The following is a 23,803-nucleotide window of genomic DNA, read 5'->3' as shown; positions in this document are numbered from 1 at the left end:
TCATCACCTGTCCAATACAGTCTCAACAGTGAAGCACGGTGGTGGCAGCATCATGCTGTGGGGGTGTTTTTCAGCTGCAGGGACAGGACGACTGGTTGCAATCGAGGGAAAGATGAATGCGGCCAAGTACAGGGATATCCTGGACGAAAACCTTTTCCAGAGTGCTCTGGACCTCAGACTGGGCCGAAGGTTTACCTTCCAACAAGACAATGACCCTAAGCACACCGCTAAAATAACGAAGGAGTGGCTTCACAACAACTCCGTGGCTGTTCTTGAATGGCCCAGCCAGAGCCCTGACTTAAACCCAATTGAGCATCTCTGGAGAGACCTGAAAATGGCTGTCCACCAACGTTTACCATCCAACCTGACAGAACTGGAGAGGATCTGCAAGGAGGAATGGCAGAGGATACCCAAATCCAGATGTGAAAAACTTGTTGCATCTTTCCCAAAACGACTCATGGCTGTATTAGATCAAAAGGGTGCTTCTACTAAATACTGAGCAATAAAAATGATTTTTGGAAAATGGCTGCAATGAAACAAAGAGTGAAAAATTTAAAGGGGTCTGAATACTTTCCGTACCCACTGTATATATAACATATGTGTTTTGTGTCCATTTTAATAAAAACAAATGCATTTCAGTTTTTAAGATGTATCTTGTTGCTGTTGAATGTGCCAGTGACTTTGAGCTTTCAGTTTCTTTGTGAGAAGAGAGTTCATAGAGAGGGACATATGTTGTCTGATGCATGAAACCCACAACAAAGACCACTTTCAAGCCCTGTTTTCAGAAGAGAAAACCTAAACACTGCCCACGACATCCTACTGTCTGTGTGTGTGTGCGCGTGTTTCTGTGTGTGAGGTGTTCGTAGGCTTACCATTTCTTTGATTTAAGTTTGGGTGGAGGGTTTCGTGGAATCAAAAACAGTGCTCTCATTGGATGCATGTCACACAGAGCTGCAAACAAAGAAAGAGAGGGAGAGAGCATGACAGTGACAGCAAGTGTGAGAGAGGGATGAGAATGAAGGGATATACGGAAAAGACAGGGGAAATGAATCCTGAGTGGAAATATACACAGAAAAACAAACTGTTCAACGATATCCATCAACTATGTGTGTATGTGTAGGTGTATTTCTAACTTACGAGGGGCTCCTTCAGCCATCTCTAAAGCAGTGATACCTAAAGACCAGAGGTCACTCTGAGAGCGAGAGAGACAGGAAAAGGTTAAGACCAATGCACACAAATGCAAAGCGAGTTTTATTCATTTCCTGTAAACTTTGGACGTCCTCTTTATATTCAAACAGTAAATTAGTGTGTGCACAGCGTGAGTGTCCAGACCCAGGAATTACACAAACAATTTCCAGGACTTCAAGCCAAACTTCTGCCATTTTACAAAAGAATCGAAGAATCACGGGGATCTTTTCAATGGTGTACTGGATTTCAAAAGTCCGTGTCTTAATTCTAAATCGAACTATGATGCACTGCATCCAATCAGGAAGAGTGAAGAGAAACTTCTGTCTGTAAGGAAATTCGGTTATGAACAATAATAGTTAATCTGGAAGACGTGCTTTCAGTTACTGTGCCCCCACATACTTGGAATTTGCTTCAAAGACACTTTAAAATGACCTCATTAATACTGCTGACACAAAGTTCAATTGTTAATGTATTTTTTGCAATTCTGATTGCTTTTAATTTTTACTTGTTCTTATTGCTTTATTTCTTTATTTGTCACATTGTCAATTCCGGTACTTCTACCCTTCAACATTGTTGATTTTACCTTGATTAGTCTCTTTCTTCGCTACCTCCTAGCTTTGATGATTTTATTTGTGTCTGTTCTAATTGTATGTATGCACCTCGGCAACACTGTAAACAGGGGTTCACACTCAATGTATCTTCTGATGATTTAAATAAAATAAAAGAATGAAAACAAAAACAATACATAATAACTGAACCTCTTATGTTGAGCATAAACATATGAAGGCTTAAACCCCATTAACACTTCATGCAGCTTGGACGGATGATATAGCTGTCAAATATCAAAAAATGCATCAGAGAAGCATTTTACATCGATTAAAATCCAATTACATAGGTAATCTAACAGGAAGGAAACAGCTCCAGTGATTTCAACACATCCAGTCATACAGAATAGCACCAAGCTGCTGTAGTATTTATCTGATACCTGATCAGTACTACCACTGAATTAATTGTGTGGGTGAGAGAGCACTGATTTGTATGGGTGACTTCCTCCTTGTAACATTTCTTGAGCCGGTTTGTGACAACAGGAAGACTGCTCCTCTGCTAACATGCTGCTTTCGCTACACTGGCTGTGTAGACACTGTGTGAACAAAGTGCATTAAGTTTACTGTTTGTCACTGACATGACATGTGTAAACGGGGCCTTAGTTCAGTCTAACCGTTCATCCCAATCTCAGTCGCAGTCTCTTCCATGTACGCGCTGTTGCGTGGGAATTCGTAATTGCTACATTAAATTATTACCCTTTACATTTCATATTTTGTACCTTGGAAGAACATCACATTTTAGCATTAGCTAATATAAAATGGCAAGAACTTCTACAATATTTAATGTTTGATTTCCTGATGGGCGCCTTACTCATACATTCACCAAAATGATGAAGTCACCCGAGTAAATGGAAACTAACCTCATTCTCAGTATTTCTGCAACTTCTTATAAATGATTACAAACACTTTGCTTAAAGTCGGCTGGAAACACAACAATTTCTGGATTAAGTACCCTGTAGTCATATGTGGCCTCAGGGTTCTCATCACAAGCAATGACCTCTGGGGCCATCCAATAGGGAGTGCCGATGAAGGTGTTCCTTCGACCGATCGTCTTATCCAGCTGTGCCGAAACGCCAAAGTCAACTGAAACATAAAACAAACATAGGACAAATTCACGTATCAAATCAACCGCCATCTTTGCTTCTTTATGATGCGTTTCTGTGGCTGTGTGATTTATGTATGTATGACAGTGTGATTATTCCACAGATTTGCCTGGAGCGATGCGTCGATGTGTGTGAGAAACCACAATGTGTCATACCCAGTTTGACTTCGGCATTCTCAGTGAGCAAAACATTTTGTCCCTTAATGTCTCTGTGAATCACATGATGGGAGTGAAGATGGGAAAGACCCTGGAAAATAAATACACACACACACACACACACACACAGATACACACAGAGTCAGATGACCATTTTTACTATAAATACGAAGCCGCAAACTCCCCTTTAAAAGAGTAGTAGCATTATGTGTTTATTTTGGAGGATGGTTTGTTGTACTGCTGTTCCCCTCCAACAAAGGTCTAAATAACTTTGCTTTAGGTAGCAGGGTGGCCTAGTAGCACCGGCTACCAATCACTGGCACAGTTTCAATGCGTCTGTCTGTGTGTGTTTGTACTCTCGGTTCTTCAAAGGAGGTTAAATAAACAGGAAGTGAGTCTTATTTCAGACAATGACTTCACCATGCTTTGCTGAGTATGTGTGTGTGTTTGTGTGTATGCTGTGGTGTCGAAACAATGAGGAGACATCATGGCTGACAGCAGCAGGGAAAACACTGGCGACAGTCCACAGCCCTTTGTCTCTCAGGTTGTTTTTTTTTTACTACTAAAAAATCATCTCATTTTTTATTTTGTCCTTGATAACGTCAGCATCAAGGGCCGATATGTTGGAACTGAGAGGATGTAAGTTGATATGATGTTAGTGTATGTGTGTTTGTTACCAGAACCACAAACGCCAACACAGAAAGCAGTGCAAACATCCCAGAGTCTTTCTCAGGACCTTCTGATCTCTTGTAATGATAACCATAACATCTTACAGACATGTTTTAAACTGGTCTTTAAAGTATATAAATGAAAAAATAAATCAATTATTCCCCCGGAGTCACAGGGGCAAAACATGAGGGAGATACGGATCCCTGAACATAAAGAACTCGGTGTCGGTTTGGCTTCAATCTCTTTGATGTTTTGGCAAAGAGTCCAACTACTAAAAGTAGCATCATGTTTCTTACACAACAGCAACAACTCATCCAGCCTTTAGTTTGTATCCACACACAAATTACTACCTCTGAAAAGGCCTCTACCCTAACAACACCTCAGAAACAAAGTTCACTTGTGATTCTGTATATTGTCTGTGTTTGTGAGAGTTATTTCAAAATTGAGGGTTCAGCTGCTAGGTCACGCTAAGTGACATGGATTTGTACCGTCTGTGCTCAGGACAGACATAGCACGGAAGGTACACCTTTACATAACGTATGCACATTATGCTATAGAGTTGCACAGGGAGAGAGGTTATTTCAAATATAATAAGGGTTCATTTTCTGCACAAGTAATTAGGTTCTTAATTAAAACTCAAATGAATAAGCCAGAGGACATAAAACCTAAGGAGAGAAGTGTGCTCTTAAAGTGTGTCCATCCACTTGTTTTTATGCACATTTTCAGTTTATGTATTAGAAAATCTGAGTAGAAACGCTGGAAAAAAGTCTAAATGTCGCAAACAAGATTTTCCGCTTGGCTGAGGTGGAAAACTTGGTCTAAATGCAAAATGCGACAAAGTGTAATGGAAACAGACTTAGCGAATGAATCATGACGTACATGAAGCATGTGACTTAAACATTGCTGAAGCTTTCGCTCCACTGCAAAGCTGAAAAAACAGCAGCAGACGAAAACATCTGTATGGAGTGGTGAGGACGCATCTAATGAATACATAAACCAACTGAAATGCAGGTTTACTGAGGGGCCAGTGATACTGAATTTCCTACACGTTTTCTACACTGCTGTCACTTGTGAGGATTGACCGGCCCTCTTACGTGTTACTTCTGCAGTGGGTTAATTGCTGTGGTGAGTGCACGCGTGTTTTGTACGTCAGCCTTACCCTGAGCACCTCTCTGCAGATGTAAGCTATCCAGTCTTCCTTCAGACAGTTCCCCTTGGTCTTCTTCACCAAGTCTGTCACAGAGCCGGCGCCACAGTACTCCATCACCAACTAGAGGGACACATACAGAAATGTCGGGCACACAGGTTACCAGCCAAAACAACAAGACTACACATAATATGATAGAAACCTATGATAATTTCAGAACAAACCCAGATGGGTAGCAGTTATTTAACAAAACTTTGAATTTCCTTTATTTTTTTTGACTCAGTAGCAATGATATAGGCAGAAAAGGGCTGATAAAGTAGTGTACAAACCCAGAGTTGGTGGTCCTGTCCAGCAGGACCTTTCTTAATAAAAGCTCCATAATAAGTAGCGATGTTTCTATGGTGGGAATAACTCTTCAACATGTTGATCTCCAGCTTGATCTCCTCTTCTTCTTCCTAAACATACCAACAGATACAGCAGAAGTCAAACTCCATGTACAGTATATATGGGTGATGAAAACAGCAATGTTAGATTGACTGAGGGGGAGAAAGTAGTTATGAGTGGCAGAAAGAAGACATGTTTCTCTGTTGGGATAATTTTTCAACTCTTTCAACTCCAGAAACACACACATACATAATAAGTATTAGTAAGTAGAGTCATACTTCTGCTTTAACAGTAACTCCTCTAGATCCTCATCCTCAATAATAATCCTGCTGAGGCTTTTCTACAAACACTGAAAGCTGGTACTTAGTAAAACCTTTCTTTTTATTTCCATACAATGCATACACGCACATGTCCCGACAGACAGCATCTGTAATCAGACTGCCGTCAACCTCTAGATGACCTTTCAAGCAGCCAGTAGACCGTAATTCAACTACTGCTGTTTCTCACCAAAACAACTAAGGTTGGTCAGTGTTATGAGACGCAACAACAGAAAGAGAGAGTAGAGGAAACAGAGTGCGGCAGTTTTTGTTTTCTCACTATAAATCCCGGAAACGACTTGCGGCCTCTCCAATTCACTGAACCCCTAAATTTACACTGGACTGGAGGAGAGGTGGAGTAGAAGAAGCGAAGGTAGAGGAAGGAGAGTCTAGCTGGAGGAGCTGGATGTGGCTGTTAATCAGAAAAGAGGAAACAACAGAGCGCTTCTCCGAGTCACTGACCTCCTTTAAATCTCCACAGGAGGACAGGACGGGAGAAAATGACAAGGCAGAGTTTGAACTTTCACCTCCGTCTGAAACACAAAGCCTTCTGCCTGTGTCTGCAGCCTCTCTCTCTCTCTTTCTCTTACTGTTTGAGTGTGTGTGAAATATAGAAGGGAGATTATAGCCAAGCATTTCCTGCAAAAGAGTTTATCTGCAACACAGAAGACCCAGTACCACCAACAGGAAAGAAACTAGTGTGTCCAGTTGTGCAATAGGCAGATTTGTGGTGAAGTATAAAGCAGTAATACATTATTTAACACAACGTAAACTGCACAGAAACTACTTAAACTAGTGTTATTTTCAAACATTTTAACAATTTGGTCTAAAATAACAGTCACAGAGAGCTATTATTCTATTCTGGTGAATATCCAAAATTTCTAATCATTGTCATTTACACTATCACCCTCCCTCTATCACCTTTCCCCAGCCAGTGTATGGTGTCTACGAAATCAAAGGCCATATTTATCAATAATTTTAAAGATTGTGACTGTTAACTATCGAGCTACCTAGCAAGCGTAATTCACCACAGTGTAGCAGTGGAGCCCTCTGAATAAGTGAACTTTTGTCAACTAGCCAGCCAAAGGTTGGTTTAAACCGATTGTTGCAAGCACCAGTAAAATGGTGTAAATCTCACTGAATGGGAAATTAGTTTGACACAAATATAATGGTTGTTTACTAATGCGCAATTATAATAAGCACTCATAAAACGATGTCCATCTCACATTATAATTAAGTGCCAAATAGGTAGTTAGCAAATAAGTAGGAAACTGTCACTAAGTACTCTGCCTGTGTTATAAATGTTAATTCTGTGAATCACACTGTGAATCCATAACCATCTACCGTACGCACCATCACCCTCATCAGTTTATTGGCCCAAAGTAATGGAAAATAAATCAATCAATAACACAACAATAGTAGTTAGTAACATGCTCATCGTGTAATGAACACCCCACCAGGCCTTGCTGTTGGATCAGGGCTTGAGCATCAACCCCACAACTGCTGCACAGCACCTAGGCCCTCTAAAAACCCAGGGAAACCCGTGATATCAATAAAACCTCCACACCTCTGCTGTCCCCTCGTACAGCTGTAAGACCACAAGGCAGAGCACACGGAGTCAACTCCCTTTTTAGTAAACAATTAATAACTGAAACTGAAATTTAACATTTTTATTCTCAAATTGATTTACTGTAACAACAATACATTAATAAAAAAATATTAAAAATATTAAATATGAATATTTTATATCACCAAAACTATCCAAGATTGTGGCTTTGAATCTCTAAAGTGAAGACACCTTTAATATCTAGGAAATTCACCTGGAATGTAATAAAAACGACTTCTGGGTCAAAACAGAAATATTGCTGGGACTCAGAGAACTGGAAGAAAGAAGAGACCATTTCATGTAATTCCAATTTGTCAGGCTAGCGGTATATTAAAGTAGATTTTTGTTTAATCCACGTTGCGTGTCTATGCTTTGGGTACGGAGTTAGGAGAAGATGTCAAATGCATTGTAAAAGTTCCAATGCTTCAATTACCTGCGAGAGCGGAGAGAGAATTGAATTGGGAAAAGACAGAAGAGAGACAAACTGAAAAAACTACTCATTTAGTCCAGACCTTGTCTTTTTTTAGGGAAATTGTCACTTGAAAGAAAAAAAGCCACAATTAAACAGAAACAGAGTCAGCGAGGAACATCTCAACCAAGCTCGGTGCCTTCAAACTGACTAATTACACTAATTCCCATGTGGATCATGACAGTTCTGTAACACTGCTGGTCTTTGTCTCTCTCTCTTTCTCTCTCTCTTATCTCCTTTCCTGCCTCTCTTTTCATCTGATCTTTTATGGCTGTATTGATTCCCTCTTTGTCTCTCTGGATGCTGGCAACAGTTTCTCCTGTTGTACTTTTCATGATGAGTGAACTGAACTTTATGTGTAAAATAAGCAGAGATTAATTACACTTGATATTTTACATGTTAAACTTGTTTTCACCAAAGATGAGAAATAGAAAACACAAAGAAGAAACAGTGGGTGGAGACAGACAGATCAGGGGGAAAATGTAATGCACTTTTACCTCTGTGACTTCCATGACTTTGATAGCCGCCAGTTGGCCTGTCTTGACATGACGACCCTGGAGACATACATGATGAAAATGTTAAGGTCACATCAGACTAAATAAAAACTTCACATATAAAGATTTGCATGCACAGTTTTTTCAGTCCTAACAGGAAAATAAGCCTACAGTATAATGAACCACATAGACAAGTACTATGTACTGAAGACACATTGAAGACTATGATTAGTCATGTCGGCAAGTCCCACAAGAACACAAGTTCTCACATATGACTCTCCCTGATTCAAACATATTCTCCTCTCCATGATTCCTGACATTCAAATTCTTTTTGCAGAATTTGCAATATTACCTTCCTGGTTGTTGAGGAAAGCGAGACTAATGTAGTGATAAAAACACTGAAACAAGTGAATCATCTGAAACCGGGAGGCTCATGATGATATTCTTCATAAATCACAGGTGCAACTGTGCGAATCAGTGTTTAAAAGTGATCTTGATGGGAACGACGGGCAGATCAAAACGTGAAAGAATATAATTCAAAAACACTAAACATTGGTCGCCCAGAGCGTAACTCATTTGGTCCAACTTGGTCTGATAAGTGTTGATGATCGCAACGATGATCAGCCCAACAACTGTAATCTGTGTCTGTCTTTTGAGTGAATACTTGGATTGTGATATCGTTTTCAATTCTGAACACAGCTACGTATGGCATCATTTCATTTTCTCATGAGAGGCGCAGTCAGAAAGAACAAGACAGGGAGCGTGGTGAGAGAGAGAAAGGGACAGCGAAGAGAGAGAGAGAGAGAGAGAGAGAGAGAGAGAGAGAGAGAGAGAGAGAGAGAGAGCCACAAAAGAGAGCCAGAGCTGTAAAGTGCAGTCAGGTGAAAAGGGGAAAATTGAAAACCTTGTCATGAGTCAGAAAGCTGACAAGATACTAAAGTAGCGACTCTATAAGCCTTTAAGCTGTGATGTATGACAGGGCTCTGAGCGTGTGTGTGTATGAAACAGACCAGAGGGCATGACAAATCCCACTATACTCAATCAGTCAGCTAATACTCAGGTATAGACGCAGAGAATCAGAGAAAGACTGCGAGACAAAGATGGATGGAGAGCTTGAAAATAAACACTACATTTTTAATATTTTCCTATTTTTGTTTTATTTTCTCTGCAGCTGAATCGAACACTCTTTCAAATTTCTTATATTATATAGTAGGCCATGGAGGAAAGCAGGGTGTTGAAACCTGTGTGTCTAAGTCGAGTATTTCCACATAAGAGAAGTCTTCAGTTTCCAAGAAGGAAACTCAACAGTTGAAACTAGGGCTGGGGCGATTCGCCAACGTAATCGATTACATAAATACTTCGACTCGCAGTATGTGCATTGAAGCGTTGCTGAATCCGGTGTTAGCAGGGATTCCCCCGGACAAGCTCCAGTTACAAGAACTCGCCTTAGACTGTCTAAAGTTTGGGAGTATTTTAGACAGACACTCAATATAGAATACTGTCATGGCAGAGAGATCTGGAGAAAGAATTTGATTGGAAATTGCTGGACACAGTACAATGAATTCAATGAGCAAAAGAAACAAAGGAAAAGTTAACAAAGTGGGAAGTTTCCTACAATTTATATGGGACTGTGCCTTAGTTAGACCATTCAATGTCACAGCCATAGAAGTCCTAAGTGGGAGTTTTGGTTCATCGATCACTTGACTTACTCACTTCATGTTTATCAGATGAACATCTCAAACCTATCAAAATGTGCATTGTCAGTTATTATGGTGGGTATGATTACAGCATCCAGAACTATTTGAAAGCATTAAAAATTGCTAAAGCTCAAGATTGGAAAGATTGAGCTCCGTAGATTGAAGCTAGTGGAATGCTGTGACATGCCTCACAATAAACTTTATTGAAAATGTTGCTGAACCAGCAGCTGTGAAACAGACTCCTTTCAGATAACAACCTAGCTGATATTTTTCTCATATATATTACGCTTTTATATTGGATGTAAGATGCACTGTGTCAGGCTCACTGGCCCCTTTCATTCTGGCCTTGACTCTGTCCCCAAGTGGAGGACATTGTCTCCATAATTGCAAAGAATTGTGGCATACAAGCAACCATTGGCCTGACTGTGATAAATAAGGAAATGGCCTTCCTGTCCCTTCAGACTCAGTGGTGTCTGCTGGCTGGGATGCCACCACAACTTACAAATGTGAAATGTTCCACTCTCAGCTGGGCTGCTTATTAACAATATGCAGCACTGACACACACACACACACACACACACACACACACACACACTCCGCTCTCTACCAGATAATTAATTGGAGAAAGGTTGTGCAATTTTTGACACTGTCCAATGTTTCACACACTCAGGCACACACACACACACACACACACTTCATGACGCTGTTAAGTGCTAGGAATCAAACACATTCACACATAAATCCAGATACAAGTGCCTTCTCTGACACACACGCACACACACAGTGGCACAATTAGGGAACACCACAAATATTGTCACTGAAAAGGTTACTATAATATATATGCATATGCTAATTATAGACAAGAGAGACATTTATAATGCAGACAGCAAGGGGACAAACGACATCCCCTGTCTCCCTCTTCTGTGTCGTTCTATCTGTCCCCTACAGAACAGTCTCTTACATATGTGTACTTTGTGCTTGGATGGACTGCATCGCTGATCAGCTCTCATCTCCGAACTGCATGTAGGGATGCTGCTATTTAAAGGCTGCATGTCTGTATCAGTGTGTGTGCTGTGTGAGAAAGGCCAAGCCCATTCACATGGAACCTTCACTGACTGGCACTACAGAGTCAAAAGGGCTGGACTGGTTTGATATTAGGGCTGCACAATATATCGCTGGAGAATCGTCATCCCAATGTGCTCTTGCACAATAGTCACATCGCAGAACAATGCAATATCAAGCAAGTCAAATTAACTCAACCACCTCAACTTTTTTTGCTGTTTGATAGAAAAGGAAAACTTGGACAGTTCTCATTTCAAGTTTGTCAGATGTAACATCATTTACTCTGATTTAAGAGTTCTTGGATATCCAACAAAGGTTAAAATCAAGGGCAACTGAGACTTCTTCAGTTCTGAAGAAGTCCTTTGGATGAGGGACGAAACGTCTTCCAGTATCTTCAACCAAGTCCAGTTGCCCTTGATTTTAACCTTCGTTGGATAACTATGACCTGGATGACTGAGAATCTTCATAGACAGTTCTTGGATACACAGTTTCTAACTAGTGAGTTACGAGCAGGCTCTGCATCCACAGTGAACTCGCAATCCCAATATTATTCTCGATCAGTTGATCAATTCTTTTAAGCTGATGATACACGGGGCAACTTTTTGAGCAAAGTTGCTGGGCAATTTTGCTAGTGGCAAGTCCGACTATGGTTTGAACGGATAGGGGCGGTGAGGGGGGGGTGGCGGAATGGTGGGGGAAGGGGATTGCGGTAGTAATCTTTACTCATTATCATTGACGGTAACGTTACCCTGCACAATTGCTCTAAAAGTTGCTCTGTGTATCATCAGCTTTAGGATGCTCAATTATTTTCAAATAGAGCAACTGAAGTAATCTGGTGAAACTTCCTGTATTTTTTCATATCGCAATATATATCACAGAAAAGAAATATATTGCAATGTTAGTTTTTTCCAATATCATGCAGCCCTATTAGATAGTATATTGAGTATAATCAAAATCCTTTTAGGCAAGTCATGCCACTCGGCAGCCATCTTAGCAACGCCTCCGGGCAGCTACTGAGGACTAACAAGACCAGGCTCCTATCTGAATGAATGGGGAGAGAGCCAGAACTGCACTTTTACTGGTCACCGAGACATAAAAACAACATGACTAGAATCAGCAATAAAATCTGTTTGCAGTTTGACAAATTTGACACAAAATAAGTTTAAAAGCGTTTTTCCCGACCAGTTATACTTCTACTGTGAATGTGTAGTAGTAGTGATGCATGCGCATGGACCCCTTATGTCAGTGGAACCACACGATTGGGTGAAATATGTTTCCCGCCTCGGCTGTTAAAAGAAGACAATCGGCTTTCTAGCGGGAGGGACGGGACAACCGCCATCTTTGGCGTTACGGGGTTTCCTTATAGAGCTGTATTGAGGATTCTTAAAGTGGTATACACTTGTATATAACGTCTCGTATAATACTGCTACTATAATGTAAATGCAATTAACCCTGCTGTCATACAAACAGAACTAAGAAGAAGTCTTATCAGCCATACCAGCCAGTAGGAGGCCAGTCACTCCTGAGTATATTCTAACTGGTGGCCTTCCCCCATATTCTCCCTTCTCTGGGTCACACAAACCACAGACACACTCAGGTAATCAGCACAAAGCCTCATATGGGGCTACTTTCCTCTTCTCTCTCTAGTTTAGTTTCATCTGTCTCTCTCCTTCTTCCTTCCTTCCTTCCTCTCTGTCTCTGCCTTTCACCTCTGCCTTCCTTCCTTTTGCCCTCTCTCACTCTCCTCTCTCGCTCCTTTTGTCTCTGTCCCACTCTTTTTCTTTTACCTCTAACAAGCACAAACGCAGCAACCCAGCATGAACGTTTTCATCATGTATTTCTCCTTGTTGTTTGTTTCTCCTCTTATTCCAAAATTAGATTATTTCAACTTTCAAAATTGCATATCATGTGTTCCAGGGGAAACTGAGCTGTACGTTTCTAACTATGTAGAAGAAATTGAATATTTTCTAACACAAAACAACATCAACATCAACATTTCTGGACATTTCACACTTTGATCAGCAGGTCATTCAACACGAGTAACATAAGAATAATGACATGTGGGTCACAGAAAGGGAAGTGACGGTAATCCAAACCAGAAAGATTTGAGGAAGTGTAAGTGATTCACTTTGGGAATTGTGTTACAGCCAGCTGTTTTATGGCTGTGCATGATCTTTCAACATGGTGTCACCAGGGTTTACTGAGACTATGGAAGCAATGCTCGAGAGCCAATTTAGGTGGCTTTAACCTTTCACAAACTCGACCAAAGAAATACAATTTGAAATCAGATCAAATCTCCTTATCAACAAAAGAATGTTAAAGATATGTTTTGATTATTTTTTTTACACATACTATGAACATGATTTATTTAACTAATATCCCTGAAACTAACTAGCACTGATTTTTGCTTTACTCAGAGCAGCAAAGTGTTGCGTCAGGAGTGATCGTGGCGTTTAGCTTTAGTGGAGTTTTATACATTATAACAAACACACACACACACACACACACACACACACACACACACAGGGCGTTTCCCTGTTTGTAGAAGGAACTTCCCTTCCCTGCAAGCCACTGCTGTAGAGTTGTGTGTGTGTGTGTGTGTGTGTGTGTGTGTGTGTGTGTGTGTGTGAGAATGAGAATAATGACTAGACGGTGAGTGAGAGAAGCATGCACAGTGTGCCTCAGAGATGCAGCGCAAAGAATGTCTAATAAAGCAACTATAATTTTATGTTCATTTTAAAGGTCTGACATTTCTCCTGTGGGTCACCTCCTGTACTGTTCAGCAACCAACAGCCACATGTTGCTGCTGTTAAGTTATACAGAAAAATACATCTGTGGGCTAAGGCTGCAACAATTCAGAACATTTCTGGTTGTTCATTTCTAACTGCAATGCACTACAGGAAGTGCTGGGGGCAGTATCGCTTCCACTGTCTGCCATGACTGCTTGACTGTAAGGCCCAATCCCAATGTCCACCCTCACAGACTCACAGACTTCGAGGCGCGTTCCCGGGAATTCAAGGAGGGTTCAGGACCATCCCACTGTCAAATCATCAAGTGCGCGAGGGCTCTCTCACGGACATTTTGAGCCCTTTATAGATCCACGTTATAAGAGAAGAGGAAAACAGTAAACAAACAAGCATCGACACCAACGCTGATGTTAAAATTGTTTAAGATGGTGTAAAGAACACATGATGTCAGAGGAATGCAATCACCTTATTACACACTTAGATTATTCAACTATTTATTTTAGTTTTTGCTTAATGAAGCTATTTGACCAACAATAGTGTATGGATTAATTACAAATATATATTGACATTTAGGCTACATCACCTCCACTCTGTAGGCCAAGAGCCTGCAGGACTTAAAAATAAGGCAAAAACATAAAATAAAAAGTGTGCAACGTGTTTCAGCGTCGTAAAGGTAACGTGATAAAGTGGCAAAGGGCTGTCCCGTTCCTGTTTACGGCATTTTGAGTCTTTGCAGCCTCTTAAACTCAATCACTTTCCAAGTGACGTCAGTAAAGTCTGTGAGGGTTCAGGGTTTAGGGCTTAGGGGGACATTGGGATTGGGCCTAAGACTACTCACGAAGAAGAAGCAGAAAGCAACGGAGAAAGAGGCTAACAGCAGAACGTTTTTTACAAGTTTTGTGCGCTATTTCATCACTAATAACTCACTAATTTTGAGAGGTTTTGAGGCGAGAAATCAACTGTGTAGATCTTGAACATTGGCACTTAATATTTGAAGTTGATGGCGAATCCAAAATGTGCTTAAACGTTTTCGGGGTTGAGAAGCTCCACACGCGCCTGCAAGGTTAGCGGTGCTAGCCGGCCGGCCAGTCACGCCCACAGAGCCCTCTGGTCCCCGTTACACAGACCACTGCAGCAGCAACAGAGCAAAAGAGGAAATGCCACAACTGTAAAATAGTTTCAATGTTCGTACCTCTGTTATCTGTTGTCTTTACAATCCGAGTAATGGTTTAACATTTTAAAGTAAATCAAGAAACATCTGGTTCATGATGTAGCCTACAGAACATTCTTGGCTTATAAAACTTATAAGCACTTTGATAAAATAAACAACAGAAGTATTATGAAAGGGGTCTATTGCTTTAGTATTCTAAATAGACATTACATTTACATTACATTACATACTTTGTTAAAAAGTTAAACGTTTTAAAGTTAAAACCTACTTGGCAATAAATCCGATTGTGAGCTTATTGTTATGGGTGATAATGCCTGGCTGTTATCTTGGAGCAGTCTCTCCTTAGTTCTTTGCATTCTTGGTTTGAGGTCTCATGGGAGGTGCTGGCTAAGAGAATGCTCTTTTAGTTGTGTACGTTAAGTGCAATAGTAAATCAGTGACTTGTAGGAGTAGCCTACGCTGTCTTGTCTTCTTCCCTTTTTCCCCCCTGGTTGATACCTCGTTCGCTTAATGGCTAGCAAGTTATGCTGTGTGCTGGAGATAAGTAATTCACTTGAAAGACATTTAATAAGTTAAATGGTTTAATTAGGGTTAAGGTTAGGGGGTGACAAAAATAATGGTGACTAGTAGACTAATCGAATAAATAATTAACAGATTAGTCGACTATGAAAATAATAATTAGTTGCAGCCCTACTGTGAATGTGCCTTTTTTAAATATGGGCAGAGAAAATTACTAATACTTCATGGCAAAACAAACGATCCAAGACATTCCACGTTGTATCCTCGAGTTTTCTAAATAAGGAAAAAAGCCAAGACTCTCACATTGTCAGGGATGGATTTCTTTGTCCTGTGGCCACGGCACTACTGCATGCATACTACTACCGTGTGACTGCTACAGCACATAATACATCCTTTAATACTGAAGTGCATATGCCTGTGTTCTGCATCAATTGAAGAAAAGAAATGATGTTGTCTTTGTGTGCACATGTTCAGGACTCCAAAAAGAGAACCTTTAATGTAAAGTGAAATCAATGCTGTGAATGCAAGCAATAAAGAATAAAAACAGAACAGTTGAGCAGAGTTGGGGTACTGAGGTTATAGAGAAGAGAAGAAATGAGAGGAGGAAAGGTTGATTGTCTTCCAGGCAGAAACCACTTCCCTTTTCGACTGCAGGAACCTATCCAGGAATTTTTTTTTTTTTAAGGACTAAGGAACTTGCACGTATACTCCAGGTATGAATGTGTAACAGTGTGATTGTGATCAGGGCCTTCCTGCAAGAGGTTGCTCTCAGTGAAGCTCCCTGAATAAATAAAGGTTAAATACAAATAAAATAAATAAAGAATGTATACTGCAGGAACCTCGGCACAGTTTTTGTTCTTGTCCTCAAAATCTCCCTTTTACCATGACACTACTTTCCAGTCTTGCAATAACTATACTGGGTGGAGTTGCAGTAGTGAATGTCACGGGCCGGTCAAACACAAGTTTCATTACAGATACTATAGGACACCAATAACCGCAACCCAATCACATCCTCTCTACCTTGGGTCTTGCCTTTCGCTTTCGAATGTCTCAAATCTCCCTGCACCCTCCACATCTGCATTTCTCTTTCCGACATCCATTCAATCATCACTCACATACACAACAGTGATGATGACTCTGTGTTGTCTTGTTTCATGCAAAAGTGATGTCTCAATTTACACGGTGGCATTTTAATCTGTTATCGCTCTAATGTCTCCAATTATTGCAATTCTTAAGCTGTGGTGGAAACGTAAAAACAAGTACACTGAGGATTCTTTGAGTTCCTGACTTTTTAGCTCCTGAGGCAATTTGGCTGAAAAAGCCTGATTGTTTTCTCCAGCCCTCTCTACTCTCCATCTGACTCTCCATTTATTCTAATTGTGTCTGTCTTAGCGTGTCAGGAAATCCTGCCTGCTGACCAGGAGGCTGTTCCACTGGATTAAAATGAAAATGAGGCTAATGGGGCTCACTTTCCTCCACTGACACCAGGGTTTGATTGACATCATGGCAAAATGGCAATTAGCAAATAATGAAAAATAAAACCACTTTCAGCCATGGTAAAATGTAGCAATCAATACATTCAACTCCTGATGCAAGACACAGGTCAACTGTAAGGCTTCAATTTAGAGCAGAACTAACAGGCAACATCACCCAAGTTGAACTCCAAACTGCTCCATTGTCCTCCTCCGCCTCTTCATCCTCAAACTCTCTCTTTTTCAAAGTCTCTGTGTGTGTTTTTGAACTTTCCACATACCGTCATGCCTCACCTGTCCTCTGTCCCGGTGTTGTAGCCCATTCCTGCCTACCTGAATCTGCAGTCTGTGAGTTTCTAGTTACGCGGTTTATAAATGCTTTGACCTGCTGTCTGTTTGCCTGACTTGACGGACATTACTTAACCCTGCCTGTTACTAACTGTAAGATTGTAAATTGATTTTAGACCTTTTATATCTGCTTTTCACGAAACCAGCCATTTCTCGTTTTTGGTCCTGCATTCAGTTGCCTTTTACCAACGTTTCTACCACAGCAAATAAATAAGTGAAAAATAAATGCAAACACATTCCACTGTACTACAATGTTAAGTGTGTATTTAAGTATTAAAAATAAGTGTGCTAAATATAGCACAAATGCCATGGTGACAGTGATCTCAGCATGTCTTTAAATGTCAAATAAACCTCAATAGGGACTTTTCCTCTGCCCATGGCTGCATACTATAGATGGTGTGTATTCACACATCGGGTCTCTAAAACATAAATCAATTTGTCTCACAACACTATGTCTCTGGGACTTGGGATTATTTTGAGTATCTAGGCACAGTATAGGTCAATTTTCTATTAACCTGATATTACTCTGCCCAGTTCATGTCTAGAACACTAAAACACTGGCATAGTGTTATCCAGTTGTGCTAGTGACACACCATGGGATTTCCTCTGCTGTACTTTCTTAACTTGCACTCAGTAATGTAAATAACGGTGACACAGAGGTTTAAGCTTAGAATTAAGATCGGAACGGGGGTGGTGATGGCGCACGGATAAGACGCCTGCACATCCACCATTGTGTCCCTGAGCAAGACACTTAACCCCTAGTTGCTCCAGAGGCATGCGACCTCTGACATATATAGGAATTGTAAGTCGCTTTGGATGAAAGCGTCAGCTAAATGCATAAACATAATGTAATGTAACATCTCTTGCTGGATTTCCTGTTCATGTTCCATTACTAAATGCTTAAAAATGAATGTAATGAAAATACAGCACACATACGTAAATAAGCAGAGGAGGAGCTCTGTCAGCATCTCCTGCACTCATGTCAATCCACAACTAAGTGTTTTGTTAAGGGGCAGTGTGTTTGTGGGCAGCATCAGTCATTGTTCTGTGAGCCCTATTCCTGTCCTGGTTTCCCAGGATGGGACTCGCTGTATTCCTGAAAACACACACACATTCACACACAGAGTGTGTTTCTGTATGTTTGCATAGGGAAACAGATCTGCCCGGTCCTCTTTAAGGTCCAATTGGTTGCCTGTTAGCGTTACACACGATCACTACTTTGCCTATAGCAGTTCTCATAAGACAGAATATTGTATTGACTATGAGTGCATCATGGGTATTACAACCAGCATGAAAGACGCACATAATGGACAAAAACATGATTAGAATAAGTGGCAGAGACAGCCGTTGAAGTCTTCAAAGGCAACATAACCAGCACTTGTGATTAACTGCTTGTGAATCAAGTTCATTCTAAAGTGTCAACTATTTTAAATCAGCAGAAGGATTATTTTCGTGTCTGTCATTTCATTCATTACTTTACAAAATAAGAAATAAAAAAACAATTTCAAATGGTCTGTAGTGCCTCGTTTGTGGCAGCTTGACATGAAAAATCATTGCTGCAAGCCAGCCTCAATAAGACTGCTCACCATTGATTCATCTTTGGAGGTTTCCCCTTGTTTGAGCGTCAATGAATGCGGGTCATAGGATGAAATTTGTGATTTTCTACCCCTGTGTACAAGCACCCTGTGTAAAGGCCAACACAGGCCTCACTGTCCTATGCATCTCTTGCAACATTTCCTCTTTCAGGAAATCAAGTGGCAAACCGAGGCCACGCCCACCTTCTCCCTTATACACACACACACACCCACTGGTGTGTACCATCCATGGACCTCATTCATTCTTCAGCAGTAAACTTTTAACCTCTCACATCCCATACCTTTTAAGCTATATAACACAATTTTGGGAGACCACGCCAAAGACATTTTTAAAAACCCTTTTAAAGCTATCTCATTGTAGTAGGTATTGTTGATATTAATATATTATTTGTACCATTAGCCACTAAGCAATACATGTCTAAAAGTGACACCCAACCTCCTTTTTATTAATACTCAAAACTCAAATTGTTATACAGATCAGTATAGTAACACATAGTTTGTGGTATAGCAGATGCATGTGAACATGATTTGCACCCTGGGCACAACCAGCTGCACAGACCTAAAAAAGACTGAACACCTCCTGTAACCACAAACCACTCAAACACAAACAGATATCGCGATAAGGAAGTGAGCTCCACCCAGGGCCTTTAAAAGATGCTACAGATGCTGGTGTGCATGTGTATGTGTGTGTGTGTGTGTGTGTGTGTGTGTGTGTTCTGTCTGTAAGAGCTACAGGATATTTCAGTCAATGCAGAATGTCTCATTCTAACTAACTGGAAGTAGGTATAAGTTTTACCAGAAGTCACGTGTTAAATATTGTAATATACTGCATGTCTGCATGCGTCATGGCTGCTGGAGGCCTGTTGCGGTGTGCAGCTTTGTGAGACTTTAACTATAACAGACAGCTTTTATGATCTACTGTAACTTAGTGCCATGTAAACAATGTTCAGACAGAAACGACAATACACGTTTGTTTGTATCAGCATCACGGTTTGCAGCAGCGCTCATGTTCATGTCACTAATATGGAAAAGGTGGACAGAAAAGCATCACGAGAGTACTAACCTTGTACACCTGACCATAGGTTCCATTGCCAACTACCTCCACCAACTCAAAGATACCTGCTGGATCCTAGAAAAAAAAAAACATGGTGAAGAAAAGTTACTCAGTTCTGAGGGCAAACGGAGAAGAACAATGCAGTGTTATACTGGAATGGGGACTGAGGAAGTGGGACAGCAAATGTGGATATCATTGCCAGCTACAAGGAATGGCAATACGGCTTGAAAATCATTGAAAATGTCCCTAATATTTTATTCTGTAGGCCATGGCTCCACTGACTATAAGACTATCATGACCTAAAGAGATATAAAATGACATTACATGAGCATTAACATTCTTCAGTCACATTGTATTTCATAAACCAGCATGACCAACAAGACCACTATACCAGCTGTGTTATAACGTTACATTGAATTGGGTTAAAACACAATGTGCCACTGACCACAACACATTTATCTAGTTTTCAATAAATACACAAAGTTTATCGGCTTTGACTTGTTGCATGGTTGCAACTTTCAGCAAGTCAGCAAAAAGAAAATCCTGTGTGTAAACACTGGTGCTTGTAAAGTTAGGTTAAGTTACACCAAGCAGGACACAGTGCGGACAGAAAGCATTATGTTAACTTACAGGGTACACGGCCGTCTACATATAACAAAGTTGGGACACGATAACACGTTTCTTTAACAGTAACGTTACATAAAGCAAGTTAGACACGGTAAAAACAAATCAGTGACTGCTCAAGTAACGTTAAAGCTGTTGCTTGAAACTGCTGTTAAGTTTGAAGCAACACCCACCACATCCTCCAATGTTTACTCAAACATTTCATTAAAAGACAAGACAACATTGTCCTACTCACTCTTAAAGCAGCGAGGTCTATACTGTCCAAACTTCGAGTGATGTTTTCTCTCGACATTGCTCTCAGTAACTTTGTGAGCGGGTTGATATTTGTGGACAAGACATGGACGGTCACAGTTTCTCCTCTACAAACTAACGGGCTTTCCTCCTCTTGTCGGGTCCATTCTGAAGTTTAGCTAGCAGCGTCAAGTGAGTCAGCGTAAAACACACCATTTCCGGAAAGACCTTTCAAAATACATTCCTTCACCAGCAGACCTGAAACATTTGAGAGATTTGCGCTTGTCTTTCTGTTTTACTGAGAAGAGATGCAACATAAAATATCACAAATATAACAGTAAATAATTCATCACATCAAAACAGATTTCCCCGTATATTAATTTGATTAGAAATGTCGAAATTCACTAGATAGACTGTATAAAAAAAGGTAGGTAGGCCTAGATAGGCGTGTTTGGAAGGTGCGCTTCGCCCTTCCGGTTTCACTAACGTAATGTTGATTCGTTCATCTGTCTCAGATACCAACTGTTCCACCTACAACATCTATGCTTAATTGTGAAATTAGTATCACCCTGTTTCTGGTTGCAATAACACTGTTTAACTTGACACGTTTGCTCCTGAGAAGTGATTTTTTTTTTTCCTAAAACGACTCGTTTACTCACTTGACATCCAGTAAAACCCGGGAAAACGACAAGAAAAAAATAACTTTGCTTTATTAATCCCGTTTGTACAATGTTTGCGTCCATATACAGCTGACTGAAAAGTACACACTGTTTCCACGTGTGTTCGTGTTCGTTTGCCCAAGTGCTTGTCTTTGTGGGGGAAAGTTCAAAGTCCACACGTTATTCTCAGGGGACTTCAGTCTTCCACTTTGCAAAAACCTATTGAAAATAAGTGATAACGACAATTATTTAACAAAGATAAGAGAATAAATGATTATTTATTACTAAACTTAACTAAAAGATAACACACACACATAGGCCAACGCTTACACATAATAAAATAAGTGCACACTTAACTTCACTGCCCTGACGTCCATTCTCACTTTATCTTAGTTTATCCTCAGTCCTTTCTGGGCATTTTGCCTGTGCTTGTCTTGTTGTTCCAGCATCTCCTTAATGTTGTAGTGTCAGTATATCATACATTTTCCTACATTATTAGCAGTGAGGCTGTCACCTTACCTTACCTGAAACATTTTAACATAAAAATTGGAAAAAGAAGAAATGGTAGTTTTAAAGTCAAGATGTAATTATTAGAAATTAAAACCCTTTAGATCACATCCCCGGTCATATAGTGCACCTAGTAACAACATATGCCAAAAATAATACCAAAATGATGTGTGTAAATTATGCTGCTTTATGTGGTATAAAACTATTATGGTGAGTAGCAAAAAAACAAACTTTTATTTTACATTTATTTACTTACATTTTATGCTTTTGTTAAATGTGACTGTTTTTAAGCCATGTTTTATGTAAATTAGTACAGTACAGTACAATACAGGTGTTGGGGTTTTTTTCTTCTGTGGCCAAAAGCACAGAAAAAAGTGGCGGTAGCTCCTTGCTATTCAGAGTAGGACAAAAAGAAGAACAGCACATAGCTTGTCGTTACTGTATAATTTCTAGTAAAGTACTGGTGACAGTGGTATAGCTACAGTGTAACAAGTGGAGAAAAAAAATTTTTTTAGAACTGTCTGTATACCTTATTCATCTTGTGTAATTAAAAAAATGAAAATAAACACTAGGTGCAGCTGTACCTCATTTAACATCAAAGATCAACTATGTTTGATCAATCTTCCTACTATATGGGACTTATTACTGGATTAATTGAGAAAGATAAGTTTGTTTTCCATTACAGCCTGTCCCTTATTAGCTGCTGCAGTGCAGGATGAACAGAGAATAGACCTGTTTCTCAACTTGTTCTTATTATAAATCATGTATTCAAGTAGAAGAAATGCGTAATAAATCACTGGAGTGTGGCCGGCCTTCTGAAGGCAGGAGAAAATCATTTGTTTTTATTGTACTTCATCCATTAGTATATTAATTCATTTTGGTAGCACATCGTCTTTAAAACACCATAATTACTTACTAGGTGCTACGTGATGTGACTGTTTGTCAGCCGTTCAGCTCTGTTTACCAGCAGCACTTTAACTTGTGGGTACCCGGTATTTTCAGTTTAATACTTACTGCACACTACAGTGAGAGCACATAATCAAACAGTTGTATTTGTTGTTACAGCATGACATTTCATACAGTTCCTGTTATTTGGAATAACTATGAATGCCTATGAATATTTTTTGGGCTGTGTCTCTGTAAGTTAGGTTCTGTGCTGTTCCCCCAGTGGCGTTTTTAGTCCAAAACAGTGGCAGCACTATGCAATATTAAGGTTACGAGAACGAGACGAAAAGATCCTTAAACAGTGTTTTAAAGTTATCCTCAATGCTGAGATATATGAGTCGGGCTCTGGGGGGACCGGTTATATTATACCTCATTTTCTGAATTCTGGTGAAAGTTTGTGCACCAATTTATGGTGGAAATGTTTTTATTTATGTAAAAGGAAACACAAATTTCAGGTAGCACGTGAAATTTCAAAGTATGTAAATATAATAGAAAAGTGGTGGGGACATGTCCCCAGCGTCCCCAGTGTAAATGACACCTATGCTTTTATATTAAAATAATTAAAAACAAATAAAATGTTCTGGCTAGGTATAATGAACAACACCTGTTGTGTCCCACCTTCCTTAATGTCCCTGTGCAGACTGGACAGTGGCTCTTTAAAGTATGGCAGCCAATGTGGGCCAGACTTCTCCAAACTTCTTGCAGGTGGAACTGGATCTTGCTAGCAGAGTGTGACTGAAAGATGCTGTTCCTACCTTAACAAGGATGTTTCATTAAGTAAGCACACACCATTTGTGAAACCTTGTGTGCTAGCAAATTTGTTGTTGTTACAGTGCACCAGTACAGTACAGTCACCCTGCCCTGCCAATTCAAGTAAAGTAAACTGATTAATTACCACAACCTCAAGACTCCAAAACCAATTGAAACAACAATATAAGCAACAAAATTACACTCTAAAGACGACCCTTGCAACATTATAGTTGTAAGGGTGTTTTGCTTATATAGTTATATACTGAAGAGATGGAGCTTGACATT

At 40.1% G+C, this 23,803-nt stretch overlaps 1 protein-coding gene across 2 annotated transcripts in view; it reads right to left on the bottom strand.

Annotated features, from left to right (window-relative positions):
• Positions 1-20,905, bottom strand: part of si:zfos-2326c3.2 (traf2 and NCK-interacting protein kinase) — a 594,814-nt gene extending 573,909 nt beyond the window's left edge. The window contains exons 1-9 of one of the 2 annotated variants that reach the window (XM_046030690.1): positions 20,662-20,905; positions 19,812-19,877; positions 8,141-8,197; positions 5,197-5,322; positions 4,880-4,990; positions 3,052-3,142; positions 2,746-2,876; positions 1,138-1,192; positions 873-951 (exon numbers count right to left, since the gene is read on the bottom strand). In XM_046030690.1, coding sequence (XP_045886646.1) covers positions 873-951; positions 1,138-1,192; positions 2,746-2,876; positions 3,052-3,142; positions 4,880-4,990; positions 5,197-5,322; positions 8,141-8,197; positions 19,812-19,877; positions 20,662-20,718 — 773 coding nt within the window. In that variant the 5' untranslated portion in view covers positions 20,719-20,905. The remainder of the gene's footprint in view (positions 1-872; positions 952-1,137; positions 1,193-2,745; positions 2,877-3,051; positions 3,143-4,879; positions 4,991-5,196; positions 5,323-8,140; positions 8,198-19,811; positions 19,878-20,661) is intronic. The other variant, XM_046030691.1, reaches the window with a different exon arrangement.
• Positions 20,906-23,803: the final 2,898 nt, after the last annotated feature.

Source organism: Micropterus dolomieu, linkage group LG19, assembly GCF_021292245.1.
Source record: "Micropterus dolomieu isolate WLL.071019.BEF.003 ecotype Adirondacks linkage group LG19, ASM2129224v1, whole genome shotgun sequence".
NCBI classification, from domain to species: domain Eukaryota; kingdom Metazoa; phylum Chordata; class Actinopteri; order Centrarchiformes; family Centrarchidae; genus Micropterus; species Micropterus dolomieu.
Note: the sequence above shows the minus strand (reverse complement) of the source record. Positions and strands in the feature narration are given on the sequence as shown.